This window comes from Mustela nigripes, chromosome 4 (genome assembly GCF_022355385.1).
Source record: "Mustela nigripes isolate SB6536 chromosome 4, MUSNIG.SB6536, whole genome shotgun sequence".
In the NCBI taxonomy this organism is placed as follows: Eukaryota; Metazoa; Chordata; class Mammalia; order Carnivora; family Mustelidae; genus Mustela; species Mustela nigripes.
The window spans coordinates 764845-787645 of NC_081560.1; the positions used below are offsets into that span (position 1 = coordinate 764845).

A 22801-nucleotide genomic window follows, 5' to 3' on the forward strand; every position below is an offset into this window, starting at 1 on the left:
GTGTTTCCCCTTCAGCGTGGTCATCACGCACTTAGCCCCGCACTAAAACGGGAGATTCAAGTTTACACAGAGTCTGCGCCCTGGATGCGGAGGGCGCAGGGAGGGTCCCCGCGTTCTCCGCCGTATCGCCGTGTTGTCCGCGCCCTGCTCCGAGGAATCCGACAGCACAGTATTGGGGTCAGAAATCAGCTGCGAACGATGGTGGGGCCTCATGAAGGGGAACCCCGGGGACTCCAGGGCCGGGAGTGCTGGGAGGGACGGTGGCCACACCATGGGACAGCTCCTGGGGGCTCTTGGGTTGGTCCCCGGGTATGACCTCCCGAGTGGTGAATGACTCTGCCGGACCAGCCTCCATGGGTCCAGTGAGGCCTGCAGTGGTGCTGGGGTGCGTGACTGTGTAGCTTCCTCACGCCAGCCAGTAGGATTTGCTGCCGTGTTTTTGCAGCCCTGGCTCCTGTGCACCGCGATTCTGCCACTGACCGTCCGGAAACCCTCCTGGATTGCTCTCAGGGTGGCCTTCTCGTTCCAGAAGAAGGTGGGACTGGTGTCTTTCATGGGCCCCAATTCCTTCGAGAGCCTGTGTCTGAGAGGTGGGGCCGCTGCCTCTGACTCCACGCTGCGGCCACTGGAGGCGCAGGGAGAGGGGGCGTCCGTCCCTGCCTGCACTCCGTGTCAGCAGAGAGAGAGCGGGGCCGGTGCTGGTCTCACCGCGCAAGCCGTCCATCGACACGGCCAGGGTTGGCTTCTGTAGTCCTTAAACATCCGGCGGGAGGGCCATCCACCGCAGTCTGTCAGGGCACTTTTCCTCACAGATGTCCCCGTGCAGTCATGGACTCTGCGGTCATCCTGCCACATGGCCGTTTTAGCGCCACGTCACGAGGGTTATTCAGAAGATGAGCACGCGGAGGAGAGCAAGTGAGCACGTGGTGGTGCTTCTGGCTTAGGCGTTTTCTTCTGTGTTGAGACGGATGCTTTTCAGTGTTAAAAAATGCATGAAAACCTAGAACTTATTTTCTCTGTCCAGTGTCATCTCTCTGATGAACAAAGACTGGACAGAGCAGAAGTCCATGACCAGACGTTACCAAAGCCGCCCAGCATACTTCTTTGCCACAGAAGTACAGCCGGGCAGGGCTGGGAGCAGGGTTTTCTCATCTCCGGCCCCTCGAGTGATGAAAGTCTACATTGGAAATTTAAGCTTTATACATCCATGATCTTTCAAGGCGCAACCAATTTCCAGTGAATTATTTTATAAATAATCTTTTTCTATGTATCTTCAAAAATCTAACTCTAGCATAGGGTCAGAGAAACATTGTGAAGTTATTACCTTCCAAGGCTTTAATACGAATTATGTCCTAACCAAAGCCCGAGGGGGTCAGAGGGCACCGCTGTCCTCACATGCCGTGCATTGTCGGGGCTGGAGGCAGCTCTGCTTGTGCTTACCTCGGCAGCACTGGCTGAGTGTCCTTGTCGTCCCTACGGAGGACACAGTCATTTTCAACTTACAGTACACTGTTGGGAACTTTAAAACCCAAATTCATCACTCGGAAATGCTGCGAACTAACTGATTTATTTTGGAAACATTGTCTCGGCACGAGCATTCTCATGTTCTACAGGCTGCGCTATGTGCCGGGTGAGACGGGGAAACCCTAGTCCTGCTCTGGGACCTCACAAGTACTCCCCGGGGGGAAGACGTGCGCACACAGTCAGGGATAGAGCGGCTCTGTGGGGAAGGCTCCAAATAAAGGAGGCCTGTGAACCAGACGGCGAGTGGGCCCGTGAGGGCTCCGCGGGGTGGGTGCTGGGAGCAGCAGGAGATCAGCAGGTGGACTCAAGTGCAGAATGTTGGGAGACCACCCCAGTCCCACCCGAACAGTATGGACAGGCCAGGTGAGCTACCAGTCCTAGCTTTTAGAAAGCCCTTGGATTGCTGATGATACAAAGAAACTCAAATGGATAGAATTCCAAAAACGAATGAGGTCATTCTAGGGGAGAAGAGGCCCCACTCCTTTCACACGGGCTGCGGCAGCAGGAGAGGAGCCAGCTGTAGGAGGAAGGGAAGAGCGCGGCCCCAACCTTAAGGAACCGTGGACAGTGCATGGGGGCTGCTGTGGGGCCAGGGGCCCCGGCCGCAGCGGCACAGAGCACCGAGTGTGTGAGAAGGCAGTATGCCATGGGGGGAGGCGGGGGCGCCTGACCCTCTGAGCACTCCTCAGCAGCCCTCCGGAGGCCTGGGACAAGGCAGAGCGGTGGGAGAAGTTCTACCCTGTGGGGAGCAGAGAAGTGGGGCCACACACTGGTCCTGGCTGTAAATCAGAGACAGCTCCCGGGCTCCGAGGAGTGGCAGCTGTCTGCAGAGCATGAAGCCATCCTCAGGGTCACACCAGGGCTTCGATCCTAGCACTGCTGAAGAAAAGACTTGATCCCACCCTCAATATCCCTGTAGCAGGAGTTACTGACTCTGAGTCTGCAACAAAACCAAAGCCCATTTCCCGCAGAGCTCACAATAGCAGACTGACAGAGAAGGACTTGCCGTGTCCCAGGCATAAATATTACTTCCATCTCTACTGTTCTTCATGCAAAACCTAGTTCACCATCAAGAACCGGGAGACACGTGACGCACAAGAAGAGGTGACTCATGGTCGAGAGGAAAGAGGTAGTAGAAGAATAAGGATGCCCAGCTGTGCCTCCGGCGGCGTCGCGATGAGGAAGGGACACGTTAAGCAGGAAATCCATTCAAGGGTCGGGTGGGACAGGTGAGACACACACGAGCGAATAGAAAGCTGCAGCCAAGAGACAGAGACAATAAAGGAACACCAAACGGAAATACTAGAACTGAAAGCGGTAAGATCAGAAATAAAGCATCATTTGATGAGTTTGGTAACAGACCAGACACAGCAGAGGAAAGAGTCTGAATTTCAAGTCAGGTCAATAGGAATGATTAAAAAAATGAAGCCTAAAGAACATAAAAGAAGTACAAAAAATGAACAAAACGACCGGGATACATGAGGCACTATCAGATGCTCCAACATACGTGTAAATGTCATCCCAGAAGGGAATGTGAGAAAGAGATGGGGTAGAAGACGCATTTGAAGAAACAATGCCTGGGGTTTGCCCAGAATTGATAAAAGACATCAACACATAGATGCAAGAAGCTTAATGAACCACAAGGAGGATAAATAGAAAACAAAATCTAGGCATGTCGTAATCAAACCAAGGAAAACCCAAGACAAAGAGAAAATCTTAGAGGTGTACTGAGGAGAAGAAAGACATCGTGTCTTGGGGAATAATTGTGAGAAGGAGTCTTACTTCTCATTAGGAGACTAGAAGACTGCAGGACATAGAGTACTGAGAGAAAAGAAAAAAAGCCCCTCAATTTAGAATTATGTGTTATTCAAAACTGTAGAAGAAACAGGGAAAAATCCGTGTCTGGAAGACCCCCCGCTACAGAAATCATAAACGAAGTGCTTTGGCTTAAAGAAAAATGACGCCATAGAGAAACCCATATCTAAAAACCAGAATGAAAATGACTGGGAGTGGTAAATTTGCAAGTAAATATAAAAGATACATACACTTAGGAGGTCTAAGATTTTGATGAAGACTATTGCATATTTAAAAGAAAAAAATAAAAATGTATTTTGGGGTTTGGGGCGTGTGGGTGGCTCAGTCGTTTAAGCATCTGCCTTTGGCACACGCAGGTTGTGACCCCGGGGTCCTGGGCTGGAGTCCGGCGTCGGGCTCCCTGCTGGCGGGGAGTGTGCTTGTCCCTCTCCCTCTGCTGCTCCTGGCTGCTTGTGTGTGCTCTGGCGCACACGCACTCTCTCAAATGTGTGAATAAAACCTTTTTTTAAACAGGGTATTGTGGGGGTTATAGCTTATGTGGAAGAAGAGTAACTGGCAACAGGAGCACAAGAGTGATTTTGATGTTTTGTAATATTACATGAAAGTGCACTGTAATAAATTAAATATAAACATTTTAACTTACACAGGATCCATCTTAATAGGTCAGCAAAAATAGGTATAACTAAAAGTCAATTCAGGGATAAAATGAAATGCTGAAAACGCATTATTTATCCATGTGAAGGAAAGAAAGCAGGAGGTCAGGGAGGAATAAAGACCTCGTGGGCTGAGTGTAAAACAGGCATCAAGAAAGCAGATGTCAGTCCTCCTGTGTGGGTGACTGTGTCATACAGATGGGCTGAGCCCTCCACCTGAAAAGCAGGGATGTTCAAGTTTAATAAAAGCAGAGAACAATTAACTATATTCTACTAAAGCCAAATCACATGAAATTAGAAAGACCTATGTCAGTTGAAAGTGGAAGTGTGGAAAATATGCACAAAGGAAACTGTGGATAGAGCCGCTGCGGCTCTGTTGTTGCTGAGGGGCACGTCAGGCCACGGCGCTGCGAGACACTTGCGTGTAAGAACCACCCAATGACCACTTCGTTACAGGACGCGGATCTGTTTTATGAACCTAATGTCAGCACTTCAAATACATAAACAAAAACTATGAGAATACTAAGAGAAACAAGTCCACAGTCATTTTTAGATATTTTAACTCTCCTTTCTCAAGAACTTCTTACACAAATAGATAAAATATCATTAAGAATATAGAAGATTTGAATAATACCATCAGAATCTTAATCTAATGGATATTAATAGAATGGTAATATCCATAAAAACTGCTGAATGCACATTATTTTTAAGTGTACACAGAGTATCTCCCAATATAGATCATGCCCTGGGCCATAAAATAAGCCAATAAATATCAGATGATTAAAATAATATAGGAAAAGAAAACTTCAGATCATTATCCCTCAGAATATAGAAGCAAAAATTGTAAATAAATTTTAGCAGATCAAATACAATTATGTAAAAAAGGATAATATGTGATGATACAGAGAAATTGTCTATATTTTAAAATAATTGAGTATAATTCACCACATTAACAAGAAAATGAAAAACTATACTATAGTCGTAAAAGATGTAAGAAAAAGTAGTTGACAAAAGTCATCAGCAATTCAGGATAGAAATCCACAACTAGCATAGAACTGAGTGAAGACTGAATGTTTTCTGCTTGAAATCTGGAATTAGAGTAGGAGGGTTGCTCGTGCCTCTGCTGCGCTGGAGCATTTAGTCAGTGCAGTAAAGCAAGAGGAGAAATAAATGACATCCAGATTACATGACCAGCTTTGTGGAAAATTCGGTGGAATCTACAAAAAAACACTACTAAAACTAATAAGTGAGCATGGTACTGCCACAGAATGCCAAGTAAATGTGCAGAAATCAGTTATATTTCTATACACTAACTGCAAACAGAAGAAGTCATTTACAGTAGCATCAAGACTATGAAACAAGAAAAAGATAACAGAATGTGTAATGCTTTCTACACTGAGAATTAAAAGAAAAACCATGAGAGTGACTAGAGAAAGTGCAAATTAGTGGAGATACGATCACGTGTCACATGTCTTAGGTGTTGAGGTTCCCCAGACTGACGTACAAATGTGACAGCCAGTGAAGTCCAGGAGAGGAGAACGCGTAGGCTAGTTCTGTGAAAGGTCCTGATAAGAGAATGAAAAGACAAGTCACAGGCTGGGAAACAAAATTTGCAAATAATACACCTGAGAAAGTACTTTTCTCTATGTTATATAAAGAGCTCTCAAAACTCATTAAAACAGAAAAAGATGAGTGAGTAAAGAATGGAGCACAGGGTCTGAAGACACTTCACCGAAGAAAGCAAATGGTAGCAAATAGTCAGGTGCGATGGTCTGTTGTGGCTCGTCGGGGAAATAAAACGCATAGGCAGGGGCTGCCGTCTTGCGCCTACGAGCGCGGCTGAAACTTCAGAGACTGCCCACGTGTTGGCAAAGCGGTGGGGAACGACCTGTCCCCGCTGCGGGTGGGAACACGCCCACCGGTGATCCAGCTGGCACGCTCCTGTCTGCGACCCTGCAGACCTCAGTCCGCTCGAAGACTGTCCACGAATGTTCCCGGCAGCTGTCGTCATTCCCACCAAACCAGGAAAACTCCACGCCTGTCAACAATTGACGAGACAAGGGGCTGCTGCTCGGCGACAGAGCAATGGCTTCTTGACGCACGCCGTATCTTGATGCCTTTCCAAGTCATCATGCTGATGGACGGATGGGCAGTGCGTGCCGATAGGGTTTTACTTACACGAAGTATGAGACAATACAAAGCTGTGCATGAGTGGCGGAGGGAAATGAGTGCTTGCCTGAGGGTGTGGGAGTGGGAAGCTGTGGCACGGGAGCGTTGAGGAGGACAGACAAGCACACTTTCGGGGTGAGAGTTCCATCCGCTGCTTTAACTCCAGCGATGCGGCTCATAGGTGCGCGGTTGTGTCAGAACAAGGGTGTGCTCTTTGTTGTGTGTCAAGTACACCTTAATAATGACGAACAGGAAAGACAGCTGAGTGAGCCGACACAAAACGTGTGAGCGGTTTGAACAGGCGCTTTATAAGGAAAAGAGCTATAAACAACCAATTGGGGCCTTAGAGGTGCCGAACATCATGATTCACCGGGGAGATGCGGCGTAGCTCCGCAAGGGACCAGTACTTCCCGTCCACCAGATCGGCCAGAACAGAAATGAGGTGGCTGTGGTGCCGACTCGCTGCGGAGGGGCCAAGGACTTGGTGGGACCTAAACGTACAGCCGTGGGGCTGGCGGCTCCTTGTCTTCGACCCTTCATCTGTCTGCTGACACGCTCGAGACGGCACCGTGCGTCCACAAGAAGACCTCACTGGGTGGCCGTGGCGGCCGTCTCCTCACAGCCGCAGGCTGGAAACCAGCCGGGCGTCCTCCACTTGTGAAAAGGTGCTGCCTTAGGGAATCCAGTCTGGGGGCTCAGGGTTCTTTCTGGCCCCTACTTAGCGGCGCCGCTGGGAGGAGGGTGTGCCCAGGTGCGTCTGTGAGACCAGGGCCACGATGTAGTGTCTGAGCCACAGCCGTGACGGTCATTTGACTTAGATCTGCTTTCTCAGGCTGTTACTTCTACTGACCTGCAGGGGAAGCTGGGGTCTCGCGGTAGATCTGTTCTCGGGTTGTGTCTGATATGTAAGAAGGCATTAGTCGTCGTTACTCCAAGTACGTCCCCCATTCCCTGGTCGGCCAAGTCCCCCCTGCAGAGGCAGGCCACCCCCTTCCAGAAAGCCCAAGGTTCCAGTCGGCTCGGAACAGAGCCCTGTGGGCAAACATTTACCTGTTCATCTGCTTCCCCCGCAGGTGGAGGGTCTGAGGTGTGACAGTCGTGGGGGCTGGGGGCAGTGTGTGACCTCACATGGTGGGGTCTCACATGCAGCATCTCTCCCAAGCCCTGCCCCTTCTCCTCCTGGCTCATGTTTCCGCCTTCCTCCCGCTGCGCCCCGGTCCTGCGGCTGCAGAGCAAGACGGCCGGCCCTGCTCTCCGACAGATGACTTGCTGGGGGGAGAGAGTGGGGAACAAACACACAGGAAGCCACAGAGAAGCTTTGTGAGAAGTCTTTATTTCTTGTTTTTTGTTTTTTAATTTAAATTCAATTAGCCAAGGGATCACACATTGTTGGTTTTTAATGTAATGTTCAGTGTAACACCCAGAGCTCATCACATCGCGTCTCGTGTTGGATCTGTGCGGGCAGACGACAGCCTCTGTTTCTGATCTAACGTCTCACGTGTGAGCAGCTCCGTGGGGATTCCTCGACAGTTGGACACTTCTCCCTTTTGGACTCCTCCGAGCCGATCGGACAGGGAGAGAGAAAGCCACAGCCTTGTCCTTTCTGTGGCTTCATGCTCTACAAGGACGAGAAGTTCCCCGAGACCGTCAGTGGTCTACGGAGAGGGACAGAGGCTGAGTAGGTGGAGTGAGGTGTCCGCTTTCGGACCGGGGACTCCGCCACCAGCTGAGTCAGAACCCTGAGTTCTTGTCCAGTGTCTTCATGTTTAGTTTTTAAGCCAAAAACGAGGTCAGCAAGTTTCTGCCTCCGAACTCTGCCACTCTCCTCCAGACAGACCGCAGGGCGAGCCTGCTTCCTTCTGCAACGCAGTCTGAGGCCAGACGCGCAGGGCCTGGTCCTCACTTGCTGGTGGACGCCGCAGTTGTGTCTACACCGTGGGGTTGTTGAAAGGGTCAGAAAGAATCAAACACAGAAACCCAAAGAAGAGCCTGTCACCAGCACTCAGAAAGCAGTTCCCATCTGAGGTGGGTGTCGTGGTCGCTGGCCTGCAGCTCCGAGCTTCGTGCTGATCCCAGGTGGGCGGAAGGCAGACTCTGCGGCGGTGGTTCCGTTGAACCGGTTCCCTGCTGAGTCTGAGGCTGTGGGTGCCGGTGCCGGGAAGGACGAGCTGCGGAGCCGGACAGCCGATGAAGCAGAAGCGGCAGGAGGGCGGGCCATGTGGGTGTGTAGAGAGGAGGAGCCGGGCTGCTGGCTTCGCGCCGCAGGCCCTCTCTGGATCCATTCCCAGCCACCGCAAGGCAGCATCGTGTGGACATCCGTCCTGTAAAATCCACAGCGCGCATTACGGTCAGCTTTCTGAAAAATTCGTTGATGCCGAGTTTCGAACTTAACATTTCTTCAACCACGTAGATTTTGTGAACTCTGTAAAAAGTGTTTGGAGACTCATTTTTCTAACCGAAAGCTGCCTCTGCTGCAGAGAAAGGCAGCCCAGTGTGAGGCTCCCCTACAGGCGGATGTGTCTTTTGTCCTGGCAGCAGTGCTGTCGTAGGAACGGCCCTTCCGACCCTTCCGGTGTGTTCCCTGCGCACGGGAGGGCTGGCTGCGCCGGGCCTGACCACCGTCGGCAGGGTGGCCTTCTCTCTGCATGGGAGGGAGTGCAGGAAGTGGGGGGAGAGTTCACAACGCGCCGGAGTCCTCATCTGTGTCCTGAACTCAGAAAGGCACAGCAGAGACACCCCTGCTGCACATTAGTGACTTGCAGGTGGAGGCTTCCCGAGGCCCCGTACGGGGAGCCCAGTCTTGCCACGTCCAGCGGCACCACGGGGCCACTCGTCAGGAGGCCCGTGGACTGTGTGACTGCTGTGCAGCGTCTCCGACAGCCCGCGTGTCTGGAGCCACGTGCTTGTCCAGGTTGCCTTCAGGCCATGAGGCGAACAGGAGAAGATGTTCTGTGTTCAAAAGATGGCCTGGTGTGAGTCTCCTAATTTGTTTTGGGTCCCTGGCATCACAGGACACCTGAAGAGCTTTGGTGGCCCATGTGTAGACCTAGGTGTCACCACTCAGTGCTCGCGGGGCCCTCCTGGCAGCCTGATGTCCTAACCGCACCTGGGACTGGAGTGGGCGGATTCTCACAAGAGGAAGGAAACCTGACTTCAGCTCCGGGCCCCGGGTCGGGGTGAGGCCGGCGGGAAGGGGGGAGTCCTCGCCAGACTCGCGGTCGGGCGGACAGGCTGCGGCTCTAGGAGGGTGTCAGCCGGCTGCCGGCAGTGAGCTGACGGTCCCTTCCCTCCACATCAGTCACTGAACACTGTCCGTGTAAACACTTTCATGAAGAGTCCCGGGGGCCATGAGCTAACTCCTGGTTTCACCGGCGCTGTGCCGCAGCCTCGTGTCGGAGACCATCTTCCCACAGAACGCCGGCCAGAGTGCAGCACGCCCGCCTCCAGCACGCGTGATGGTGCTGCGGCGCTCGCGGTGGTGAGGAAGCTGCTGGTGGTGGCTGGTGCTGCTGCTGGGGGGCGGTCAGCGCGGGTCATGGTCACAGAGGTGGTGATCATGCCCCCCGTTTATCCAACACCTCCTCTGAGCTGTGTGCTGTGTCTTGGAACCAATTTTTTCATTCTCTCCTGGCCTTACCCTTGTTAAGGAAAAAGGAGGCATTTTCCTAATTTTGAAGGCCATGAAGAGGGAAGCTCGACGTCCTTCAGGTGCCCCGGAGCTGTGCTGGCGGGATCAGGCCCGCCTCCCACAGAGCCGTCTTCCGCTGCTTTGTTCAACAGCGTGGACGGTGGGGGCTGGTGGGGTCCACTCCTTCGCATGTGGCCGCCTCGTGGGAAAGGACCTCAGCGTCAAGTTCAGCAACCTTTGGGGGCTGTTCCCAGACGTGCTGTACAAACTACCGTGTCAAGGATGTGCCAGCCAGAGTCCTCTGACGAACGGTGCAGAGAATGAGCGTGCCAGGCGCGGCCATGCCATGTGCGGGGAATTGGCCGGTTTGGGTACTCTCAGGTGTTAACTGTGGTTGCCCAGGTCGGTCCCAGCAGTCGTTCAGCGTTATTTTAGGGAACCTGACGTCATTGGTTTGTTGAATTCAGGCTTAAAACCTTCAGAGTGGGGAGTGGCTTCTGCGCAGTTCGTCTGGGGACGTCCCACCGTCGAGGACAGGGAGTGTCCAAGAAGGCCAAGTGAGTGACCGCCGTGGGAGTGGCGGGAGCCCCAGCCAGGAGCGCCCGTGCCAGCCTGCTCACCGTTCCCAGTGGATGGCTTAGAGGCTACACACCTCCTCAGTGCGACGCTCATGGGGACTGTGAGGTCGGAGTTGGGATTCAGACCCAGGCAGCCTTGCCCCAGAATCCAGCCTTGTCGCGGCACCACGAACAGGAAGCCGCCGCTAGATCCGCGTGTCGCTGGTCTCCAGCGGCCTGGCTCTGAGTCGCTGGCTGGCCCTTTTCCCCAGTGAGCTCCCCGGAGGCCCCATCGTGCTGGCCGTCATTTACAGAGGACCTGGTGTGACTTGTCAAAAACGATGTTTTCTATTATTTCTCCATTTGCCTGCTGAAATGCTGTTTTCCCCCTTCACCTTGATTTGGTTCACAGGAGAAACAGACCCCAAAGAGACCGTTGATCGCCGTCCTCATGCAGGTGACATTCAGCGGGGATGTCCTGCGCGTGTGTTCAGCTGGGTTTGTCCCGGAGCTCTCCAGTTCAGCCGCAACTAAAGCCCGTTGAGGAGAAGCTCTGTTAGGCTGAATTCGTAGCCACGAGAGGAGAGATGCTGCCGGGCATGTGGCTGAGGCACGGGGACGCTCGCTGCCGCCTCTGCACTGGGACCTGACCGGGTGTTCCGGGACGGTCTTTCCGAGCCGGAGTTCAGGCTGAGCTTAACCTTGACCCTTTGGCCCAGTTTGTGGGAAACCACTGGGGGCTCTTTGCCGGTAGCATTGTATTTCTCTGCCCCTGTGTCTAATGAATCTTACTTTTTTCTAAAGGAGAAGCCGTTGATTTCAGCTAGTACTTGGACAGCGTGACACAAGCGTGATGACAGCTAAAATGACACCATTTTAGAAATAAAGGCAATCGTAGAGACAATGTCCCGTGTCCTCCTTTGACAGAAAATTGAGTCTCAAAACGTCAACAGATCTGCCCAAGTTCATGTGTGAGAACAATAACTAGAACCCATACTAGCCCCAGTTTTCTCACGTCTAACTCGCCACACCAAAGTCTATCCTGGAAGGCTGCACCCTCCAAGCTTGGGAGTCTGAGCCAGTCGTCTTCCGTTCAGGGACGCTCACATCTTACCTAGATCCCAAGGTCTGCTCCCCACTGAGTCAACACTGATCCCGTGCCCCAAGCGAGATGCATTTAGAAAACATGATGGGCAAAATTTGGAGAATCTACGGTCCACGCGCCCGTTCCATACTATGAAGGCAGCTCTGAACGAGCCTCCAGGACAGCTGAAGTTTTCTGGGCACCTCCATGTTGGAAATTTCCGTGGAAGTTTGATGGTTCCACAGTCAGGAGTAGAACATTGAACTTCTCAGCCTTTTTGTAACTGTTCCGGGTGGAGGACAGCTGGGCCTTGACTTGACCAGAGGCAGAACGGTCTGGTGAGAGCGCACGCTCCTGGGAACGTGGACCGAGAGAGTGCAGAGGACCCGCGGGAGGGGGCTCAGGGACCTGGTGCGACCTAGAAGGGTTAGAAGAGTGACCCCGGCAGCTCTGCTGTGGCAGAATGTTGCCGTTAGAGTAGGAGAGAAGGTGGGGGGGGGGTCTCCGCGGTCGGTAGAGGAGCCGCAGTGAAGTGACCATGAGACGGGGCGGGAGGGGCTTCTGCTGGCCGGAGTGCGGAGGCCGCAGAGCGTTCTTGCGCGCCGATAAGCTCCAGTGCGGGTGACGGAGCGGAGAGACGGTTCTCCGCGTCGTTGACCTGCAGGGAAGTGCATGTTGTGGCCTCAGCGAGTGGCCGCAGGCCCAGTGGCTGGAGGGAAACAGCCGGCAAAGAGGAGGAAGAGAATCGGGGTCCTCTCCCCAGCGGGGGGCGCGTGAGCAGTGCGGCCGCGTCGGACAGCAAGTCCCGAGCGCGGGTCCCCACACCTGGAGCTGTCCTGGACGGCGCCCGAGGGAACTGGAAACGCGGCCCCAAGAAACTTGCCCACGACTGTTCCTCACGGCGTAACGGCTCCACGAGGTCCACCGACCGACGAACCCAGTGTGGGCGCTCGTCAGGGCGAGGTGTTTGGCAGCGGGAGGGAGGCAGCCCTGGGGGTCCGTGGCTGAGCTCCTCGAGCACAGGGCGCTCTGGGCAGGAGGCACAAGGCCGTGTGCTCAACGAGTCCCCGATGGGACCCGTCCCAGAAGGGCAACTCCGCAGAGAGGGGAGTGGACCTGCGGCGGCGAGGGCAGGGGGTGGGCTGAGTGCGAGCTTTGTTGTGGGGGGGACCCGGCGTGCTGGAAGGAAGGACCATGGGGACATTCACGTGGCTCTGGACGTGCGGGAACCGCGGGCTGGGTGTTCGGGCTGTGCGACTCCCATCCGGAAAGCGGCAGCTTGAGCACGGGGCGCCCGCGGACCAAGTGCGGTCTGTCGGTGCCGGGAAATCTGGGCGCCTGTGGGATTTGGCGGGCGCTGCGGTCCTTGAGCGCTGGGAGCTGGTGCTCTTCCGAGGGGCTGACGTGGACGCTCACCTGCTGTGTTTGCTCCCGGCCCCTGCAGGGTGAGGACCCCCGCGCCGACGGCGTGCTGACCTTCACTGCGCAGACGGCCGCTCTGACCTACGCTCCTGGGCCCTGGGCCGAGCACCCCGGGAGCCGCCCTTTGGGGACCCGCGGCCGGCTGCAGCCTGACGAGCTCAGCCCCAAGGTGGATGGCGGTGCCGAAAGGCAGAGCCCGGTCGCCGCGCTGGTCACTGCTGTGGCTCGGAAGCCCCCTGCACTCCACAGGGAGGACGACCCAGGGCCTCGACACCGGCTGCGCGGACCTTGGAAAACAGCGCGGGTCCTCTCGGCCCCAGCAGCCCTCCGGAAATGGTCTCTGCCTCCAGGAGACCCCGAGGACCCCCCAGCCTTGGGCGATGGTAAGTCAGCACCCCCGACAGTCCCCTGGGGTCTTGTTGCTTCTTTCTGGCTCCTGCCCAGGGCCAACCCCTTGTACTCTGCCCATCCTGAGTGATTGGTGGCCGGTAGCACTGCCCCAGGTCAAGGCTGCACGGTGCGGCATGAGGAACGGCCTCCAACACCCTCCTGGCCCCCGCCGCTGTGGGAGAGAAGCAGGTCATCGTCCGGCCCCGCAGCAAAGGGCTCTTCTGGGGGTGGTGAGAGCTGAGGGTGTGTGGGCCCTGTCCACAGCGTCTGTCATGTTATGTCACTGATGAAGGTGCTGAACCAGGCTGGGGACGTTAGCAGATCTGGCCCCAAACTGTGCTGGCCACAGAACATTTGGAAAATGGAACATGAAGTCTTTTGCTTTCAGTGTATGTCACCCCTCAGCACTCCAAACCCGGGGCCACCTCGTGGAGTTACGGTGGTTGGCCTCTCCCCCAAATCCCAGTGACACTAACGTCACACAGTGCTGAGAGGTGCCTGTGTGCCTCAAAGTGACCGGCTCTCACACTGCTCCTCCGGGGTCTCCCGCGGGTCGCGGCCCTGCTGAGGCCACCCCAGGGAGACGGGGTACGGACGGCCCCTCCTCTGCTGGGTGCAGGGGGCTCTGGGGTGTCTGTCTTCTAAGACATCGAATATCAAGGGAGACTGATAAAATGTGACTTCTTCTTTGAAGATATACAAATAATAAAATTGAGCAGACAGTAGGTTTCTACAAAAACGGAGCAGGAATCACATTAACATCACCGTCTTTCTGTGAGTGACGCCTTAATTGGATTTGCTCTGACATTCTTCTTTCCCCGGTGCTGCTGCTTTTCAGCTAAGTAGGTCTCTGTTCTCCCTCTCTCGGCCCACGAAGCCATCACGGCTCCTTCTAAATGGAAGGAAGAGACGTCCTAATTAGCGGGAAGCCCGGTGCTTTCTTCTCCGTCCTGGCGCGGAGGCAGGGCTGGGAGAGAGCAGACTGTGTACGTGCCCACGGACTGTTTGCCTGTAAATACAGCATTGTGCGGCGGCCCTCCCCATGGGCGCTACCGCGGCAGCCGTGCCGCGCCCTCCTCTGGGGGCCGCCTCTCCCCCTTCGGACCGCGCGGCGCTCTCAGACCCTCTTGCTGGCCCGTAATTGCAAACTCCGTCGGAGGCCTTTGTCTGCTGCTGGCACTTTCCCATCGTCCTTCCGCTCCCCGTCTCCTGTGTCCAGCCCCGGGGCAGGGCCTCTGCTCGCTCCGCCGGCCCCTCTCCGTGGCCCTGAGCGCCCACAGCGTGTGCTCCGGTCACGCCGTGGCCGGTGTCCCCGCTCTGTAACACGGCTGCCCTGCCGCTGTTCTCATCTCCCCCAACTTCAAAAATCCCGCCGGTCAACATCTGTCAACGGCTTCTGCCCTAGTCACTGGTCATAGGAAGCCCGTACCGGAGGGCCTTGACAGCCATCCGAGAGCCAGCGTTGTTCGCAGAACCTGACGCACTCGGGGGTCCGTTCCCGCTCGGAAGGGCTTCCCGCCTCCCTCTCCCCGGGGACCGGCCCTTCGTCCCGACACCCCAAGGTGCAGATGCCCGGGAACGTCCTCTTGGAAGAAGCTCTTCCGTCCCCAACGACCCTTATCAGCCGTGCACTCTGTCTGGCGTTTTCTAACTGCCATGTCGGTGGTTCTCACACACGCCGGCTTCCCAGCTGCACGGAACGCTTAAAAAGAAGCCCGTGAGACGTCAGCCACACAACGGACCAAGTGCCGTAGGGGACCTTTGTGCGCTGCGTCACGGGCTTCGGCGGAAGGCGGCTCCGGGTCTCCCGCTGCTTCCTGCACCTGCTCCTCCCGTCCTCGGAGAGGGGGGCTCACCCGTGGGAGGATTAATGTGATGTCTCGATACGGCGGTCGGATCAGCGTGCACCTCTCCTAGTGGTCGCAGACTTTCCTTACGGTTGCTTTTCCTTTAAGCAGGATCAAAGAAGAGCCCTTAAAGGGGCGGCTCTGTGTAAACTCGCACAGCGCTTTCCCTTCTTCTTCCGTTTCTCAGAACATTTTAGAAAACGAATTCACTTGTCATGGTTTTTGCTGATTGTGTCCCGAAGATAACATGTAACTTGTTCCTTTGCTTCGTACTTTCTGTAAACCTGGAGCTATAGGACCTGGATTAAGACTGGACTGTGCGGCTCATGCTCAGAAAGGAGGGTTCCGTCACCAAGACAGTTGGGTCACCCCACAGTCAGGTCAGCGAGACAGAGCCGGGTCACCCCACAGTCAGGTCAGCGAGACAGTCGGGTCACCCCACAGTCAGGTCAGTGAGAACAGAGTCGGGTCACCCCACAGTCAGGTCAGCGAGACAGAGTCAGGTCACCCCACAGGTCAGGTCACTGAGAACAGAGTCGGGTCACCCCACAGGTCAGTAAGACAGAGACTGGTCACCCCACAGTCAGGTCAGTGAGACAGAGTCAGGTCACCCCACAGTCAGGTCACCAAGGACAGAGTCGGGTCAGCCCCACAGTCGGGTCACTGAGACAGTTTTTGGGTCACCGTAGCGTCAGGGCTGAAGACAGAGTGGGGGCTCCTGGAGGCAGATGTATGACGTGTAGATGGGAGGGAACTTACTTCGTTCCTCTGGTGGCTCCTGGACTCGGAAGACTTGACAGTCTCTCAGCTGCAAAGTGTCGCTTTCTCTCTTCATTGTGTGCAGAAGTGCGTGCCCAGTCTCAAGGGCACAGAGCAGCCAAGGTCACTGGGGGGCAGGGGTGTCAGGCAGAGTAGAACGGGTAAAGATTTCTCTTCTTACATTTTAATAAAAAAGAATGAGACGGACGCCTGGGTGGCTCAGTGGGTTAAGCCGCTGCCTTCGGCTCAGGTCATGATCGCAGGGTCCTGGGATCAAGTCCCGCATCGGGCTCTCTGCTCAGCGGGGAGCCGGCTTCCTCCTCTCTCTCTGCCTGCCTCTCTGCCTACTTGTGATCTCTCTCTGTCAAATAAATCAATAAAATCTTTAAAAAAAAAAAAAAAGAATGACAGAAGACCAACTTTCCTCTAAATTTGCAGGCCGGGGCTTCCTGAAAATAACTTTTAGACTCTGCACTCCTGGGGTTCAATTAGAGCTTGTTAACCGCCGACACCAGGTGGGCCATTTCCAGCCCTGCCGGAGAGCTGCCCGTGGCATTGGCCTCGCCCCGCCGGCCTGTGAGGCAGGTGCAGCGCGCCGTGAGCACGGAGTCTCTGGGCCGTGGTCCGCATAAACCAGGCTCATCATGGAGGCCACAGGACCCAAGCCCAGGGGAGGTGCCCGAAGTTTTCAGGGTGGTGCAGCCTGGACCCCAGGGATCTCGTGGGCCCGGTGCGCTGCTGCCGGGAAGGGGGACCCTGGGGTCCTGCAGAGCACCCGGGCCTCCTGTGTGACTCAGCGCGGGGGCTGCCCTTGTGCAGCACGGGCAAGTGCGAAGTGGACGCCGTGTTCCGGTTTCACGCACAACTGAGACTTGTGAGGAAGTCGACCTAACAGGTCCGGCAGGCGTGCATTTGGCGAAAACTGGTCATCGCAAAGGGCCCTTCTTCTTCCGTGCTCACTGATCGACAGCGACTCCCTGCAGCACGCTCTGAGGCCGTGTGTGAGGGCGGCTCGCGGGGAGGCCTGCGCTCGGCAGCCCGTTGGCGGGAAGTTCAAGCGTTGCCGTCCAGCTCTCCGGCTCAGGGTCCGTGGCTGCTGGCTGCCCACGCAGGACCTCCTCTGGCAGCGGTCGCTCTGTACTTTCTGGCTTGGTCTGTGTGCTGTGGGAATCGGTCCGTGGACGATTGTTTGCTTTTTATCAGTTATGGGAAAAGCAATGGTCACTGCAAAGCTCGAACGTTAGGTGCGGAGAAAGAAGACCTAAGTCAGGTCGGGCTTCCGTCCTGAGCGACGCACGTGCGCGCCCTCTCGGCCCTGGAGGCCTCGGCCCACCAGGCCTCTGACGCTGTAGCGCTGCTTGTCCTTCAGTGCACTCGCCAGGCCTCGTGCTTCCTCTCGCCGGAGACCCGACCGCGGGCAAGTCCTGGGAGCGCTGGCGTTCTGCGTAATAGAGTTCCAGGTCTGCTTTTTACATTTAAATTTTTAGAAGTTGTGGTAAGATACGCATGACCCAAAACTGACCACCTTCAGCACTTGAAGAGCATGGTTCAGCGGCTTTAATTGACATTGTTGTACACTGTCACCACCCTCTGACCCCAGGACGTTTTCCTCACCCCAGACTGCGACTCTGTCCCCATGACACACGAGTCCCTGTGTCCCTCCCCCGCCGCGGCCTGCAGCCTCTCTTTTCTGTTTCTGTGGGATGGACGGCTCCAGGGACCTCTCAGGAGTGGAACCACACAGCACGTGTTCTCTGTGACCACCGTTTCTCGCTCGGCGTCATGTCGCCAGGTTCCTCTGTGCTGTAGCGGGCGTGAGCCTTGCCTCTGTTTTCAGGGCTGAGTGAAACGCTTTCGCACAGATAACACCACAGTTTTTCCGTCTGAGGACAGACGTTTCAGCTAGTGTGGATGCTGCTGCTATGATATATTTAAATGTCTAAGCTAACTTTTGCATTATCCAGCTATGAAATGCATGTTTCAGAAAGATCTGAATAGTCAGCGTGTGTCAAGGGAAAGGCCAACACTACTCCATCGGTGACGGCTGCGCGTGTGGATGTGAGCGGCCTCGCGTCCGTGTGTCCTTCAGATCTCCCGGCCACAACCAGTGATCCACACACCCAGACATCCTGTTCTCACAGATGGACCCGGGATGCAAAGATGCTGGCGCTTTCCCGTTGAGCTTCGGGGAGTCTGGGGGTCCCTCTGTGTCCGTGCCTCTGCACCTGTGTCCTTGCTGGAAGACCCAGTGTCCTTCTCGCCACTGCCCCATCGTCCAGTTAATGAGCCTGGAGCTTGTCTCGTGGCGCATGTTGTTAGCCCTTTGCCGCGTCATTCAATGCATTTCCGTTACATTTTTGTGGGGGCGTGATCGTCTGTATCTGTGCGGACCGTTACACACTCGAGTCAGTTCTCTGCCTGTGCAGTAGATCAGTGTGGACACTTGGGTGCCAGCCCTCCGAGGGGCTGAAAATCCTTACATAACTTTTGACTCCCCAAAGCTTCACTGCTGCTAAGAGCTTTCTGTCGCCCAGAAGCCTTACTGCCAGCATAAACAGCTCACGTACTCTGTATGTTCTGTGCATCACATACTTATCTTTACAATCAAGTTTTTCCATTTTGCAGCAGGATAAAGGAAATGTGCTTAAAGAACACCGTAAGTGAGAGAAGACATATGCACAGCACCTGTGCTAGAAACAGCCCGCAGGCGGCGGTCTGCCCTGTCCCCAGCTGTGCGGGTCGCGGGTCGCGGGTCGTCCGCGCGCCGGTTCAGTCTCCACTGCTCGCTCAGTGTTGCTCTTCCCAGACGACCGTGACTGACATCCTCATGCATGAATCTTTCCAGACCGTAGAACCTTGACCGTAGTTTTCCCCAGGCTCAGTGGCCACAGAGCTTTAACCACACCTAAAGTCACTCTTTCTTCTTCTTTTTTTTTTTTTTAAATAAACTAACTTTTAGAATGGTTTTAAACTCATAGGAAAATTAAGATGTGTAGAGATTTCCCAGATACTTTCTGCCCTCACGCGTGCAATGCCTCCCCCGTAAACAGCATCCCCACCGACGTGTCACGCTCGTTCCGGCTGAAGAGCCGGCCTTGGCACATCATTATCACCACAATTCAGGGTTTAGTTGGGGTTCATTCTTGGTGTTTTACATTCTGTGGGTTTACACAGACATACACGGACTGTGTGTCTATCATGATAGGATTGCACAAAATAACTTCACTGCTCTGAAAGTCCTTCATGCTCCCCCGTTCATCCCTACCCCCCGACCCTCCAACCACCGATCTCCATGGTTTTGCCTTTTCCAGAATGTCTTAGAGTTGGAATCGCACAGTGTGTATTTTCATACTGGTCTCTTTCACTTAGCCGTATGCATTTAAGGTGCTTCCATGTCTTTTCATGGCTTGACAGCTCATTTCTTTTTTGCACTGAATAATGTTCCACACCTGCATGTACAAGAGTTTAATCTATCCATTCACCTGCTGAAGGACATCTTGGTTGCCTCTGAGTTTTGGCAGTTATGAATTAAGCTGCTAGAATATAAACATCCACATTCAAGGGTTTGTGTGGACATATGTCTTCAGCTCCTTTGGGTAAATGCAGAAGAGTGTGGTTGCTGCAATTAGGAGTTTGATGTTTGTGTTATACAGTCAGGCTTGTGATACATTTTGAGTTAATTTTTGTGAAGCATGAAGGTCTGTGTCTAGATTTACTTTTTTGCATGTGGATGTCCTGTTGTTCCAACATTTGCTGAAAAGACTGTCTTTGCTCTGTTCTATTGCTTTTCCACCTTTGCAAAAGGTCAGTCGACTATTCTTATGGTGGGTCCAGATCTATATGTCTGTCCGTTTACGGGTACCATACTGTCTTGATTTCTGTAGCTTTATAGTAATTCTTGAAATTGAGTAGTGTCTGTCCTCCAAACTTTCTCTTCTCCTTCAATACTGGGTTGGCTCTTCTGGGTCTTTTTCTTCTCCATATAAACTTTAGAATCAGCTTGTCAATATCCACAGAATAACTTGCTGGGATTTTGATTGGGATTGTGTTCAGTTATAGATCTCAAGTTGGGAAGGAGTGATGTCTTAACAATACTGAGTTTTCCTATCCATGAACATGGACTATCTTTCCATTTATTTAGTTCTTTGATTTCTATTGTTAGAGTTTTATACTTTTCTTCATATAGATATTGTAAATATTTTGGCTAAAGTCATTCTTTAAAATCAAGTCTCAGTGATGACAAGTAAATCATATGGAAGCACCTGAGGGGATGGTCCCTCATGCACAGTTTTCTAAACGGTTACCCAGAACTAATGGCAAATAACCTGCAGTGTGTCCACCGGTAGAAGCTTCCAGTCTAATTCTTGCTCACTGATAACACTCAAGACCAAACCAGACAGGAAACAAAACCTCTAACCAGTGTATTGGAACTCCTTTTTTATCATTTTGATTTCATACCTTGTGGAGTCTGGACTAGGAAGTAGGAGAACTTAATTCATATTATTGCTCTGCTAACTTTTGACCTAGATATTCCATATGCCAGCTTCCCCACCACAACTTGTTGTTTTTCCTATTCAGATATCTTGCTATTTTATAGGTTGAATGGCCGAGGTGATGAGTGTTCTCCACACACCCGTCCCCCCACCCTGTACGAAAATGGATTCTGTTGTACTGATACGGAATGTTTCCTGGGGTGGGAGTCTAGGCACTTTCTTTACTAGCTGAGCCATTTTCTGTGTGACCCTTAGCAAGTTTACTCATGAATTCACTCATTTATAGAACACCTGCTGAGCACCAGCTTGTCGAGAGCCTTTCTTACTCTCTTTCCTCAATCAAGATAAGAGTGTCGTGATAAGTGTGTTTGGGGCCTCTTCCTGTTTGAACTTCCCGTGATTATGAAGTCCTGCCTTTGCCAACTGTGTTGTTTACTTTCCTATTTATATTGTGGTGGGAGTCCCAGCCTGGAAATTCATATGGAGCCAAGAGTATACCCTGCAACCCCAATCTCAGGAGGGCACCAAACCAGGACTTTTCATTGTCACAGTGGTAGATTTTAATATTGAAAAACCAGATTCAGATGCTTCTGTCATCCTGGAGAATATATGCCCACATTTGGGGGTCATATTCACTTGAAAGGAAGCACTTACTGCTTTTTTTGTTTTTGAAAATAATCCATTCACATTTGAGTGAAGGCCAGTGTTGCTCTAAACCCTTCGGTTAAACAAACAAACAGGACCAAATCGACCACGTAGTCACTGGTGTAAAGAGGCTCCCTCTCAGAGCTGGCCCCATGAGGAGCTGTCGATAAATTCTTCATCCTGACTTTATGCCCTTCCCTGGGTTTTATGAGCACCTTCTAGAACACAAGGAAGAAGGCAGCCATGTTATCAAAGTACCTCTTCTTTCAGTGAAATTTAGTCTCACATTTGATGTAAAATGCCTAAAACCTTTTATTGTAGCTCATCACATACTATGGGGTCAGCAAGTAGTCTACTCTTTCCCAAGGTGGAGGAGAGGCAGGAGCTGGACACGGGAATCTCTGGGTATCAGTCTGTGACTTCACACAGCAGGAAGATGGCTCCTCTTGTCTTGCCTTCTGATCTCACCCCACCTGTCCAGCATCCTTGAAGTGGACACACCTGAGTGGGTTGCTCAGCTGTGCGGAGAGAGCAGCTATATATGACCAGGATCCTGACTCTGCATTGCCCCAGTCCCATGCCTTCCTCCTTGCCTTAGAGATGGCTGTCCTTGGCTTCTGCACCAGCAAAAAGTCACTGATCAGATTTCAAAGGAACCTGCAGAGTCTTCCACTCTGCCCCCACATGACAAGTATGTTAATCGGCATCTTGGGCAGATCAACTTTCAGCCTTCCCTTAAGTACCTGTGACCTCATTGCTTCCCTGGGAAGTCCATTCCACAAGAAGCTTCATGTGTTTTCTAGAAAGTTCTTTATATATAGAGTAGTAATGAGTTGAAATCTGTCTCTTTTAGATGGATGGGTGGGTAGGGCACCTAAAGATAACTTACTGCGACCATCATTCCTGTCACTTTCCACCAGGAAGGTCTCCTGGAAGAACACAGAACAAGTGCACTCTCTTTGCCGCCTGCCACCCTCACATACAATGTCATCTTCCTGCCTGCCACATTTCCAACCCCAAAACTCTGGGTTAATGGAGACCACTGAATCTGGTAATTTGTGTCTTCCAAAGGCATAGAGTGGGGTCTTGGGAAAGAGCTGAAGGGTCAGAGGCTCCTTTCCCTGTGAGATGTGAGGATGTCGGTGGCCCCCACACCATGGAGCTGGGATCTTGAGTCCCCAGGGCTCTGTGGGCAGTGATTGGTTTGCACGTGAGCTCTTAGCTGCAGCTAAGTATTAACCATGCACACCTGGTCCTCCACCAGATAGAACTTGGCTGCTAAGAGGGAGTTCAAAAGCTCTTGCCATTCAGAGAGGATTTCTATGACTGGGATCCAAATGCTCCACTGGTTTAGCCTATTTGGCTGATGTAGAAAAAAATTCAGTTAATACTCTTGGCCATTCCTGGAAAGTTTTATGTTCTAGGCTGGTATTTGCCCTCAAGCACAGGCCCAGGCCACCTCCCCTTGCCACAAGTTGGTCAGTTAACATTATGAGTGTGAGGATTCATATTAATGGGAATTTCAATGAAACATCCTTTAGAAAGCAGTTTGTCGACCCTGCCACCAACTGAAGTGACAGAATTAATGCCAAACCTAACTTGACTTTTTTGTTGTTGTTCTTTGTCTCAGTGTTACATGTACTAGAGAGACTGGGTGAAGATGATGTGATGACAATGATGATGGTGATTGTGATGATAGTGGTGGTGGTGATGATGATGATGGTGGTGGTGGTGATGGTGGTGATGGTGATTGTGACGATGGTGATGGTGATGCTGGTGATGGTGATGGTGATGATGGTGATTGTGATGATGGTG

General features: G+C 53.1%; 1 protein-coding gene across 1 annotated transcript in view; it reads left to right on the top strand.

The window, feature by feature from the left end:
• Window positions 1-22801, top strand: part of PTPRN2 (protein tyrosine phosphatase receptor type N2) — a 606978-nt gene that overhangs the window by 181014 nt on the left and 403163 nt on the right. Inside the window, exon 5 of the mRNA XM_059395999.1 lies at window positions 12875-13235. Within this exon, the coding sequence (XP_059251982.1) occupies window positions 12875-13235 (361 nt within the window). The remainder of the gene's footprint in view (window positions 1-12874; window positions 13236-22801) is intronic.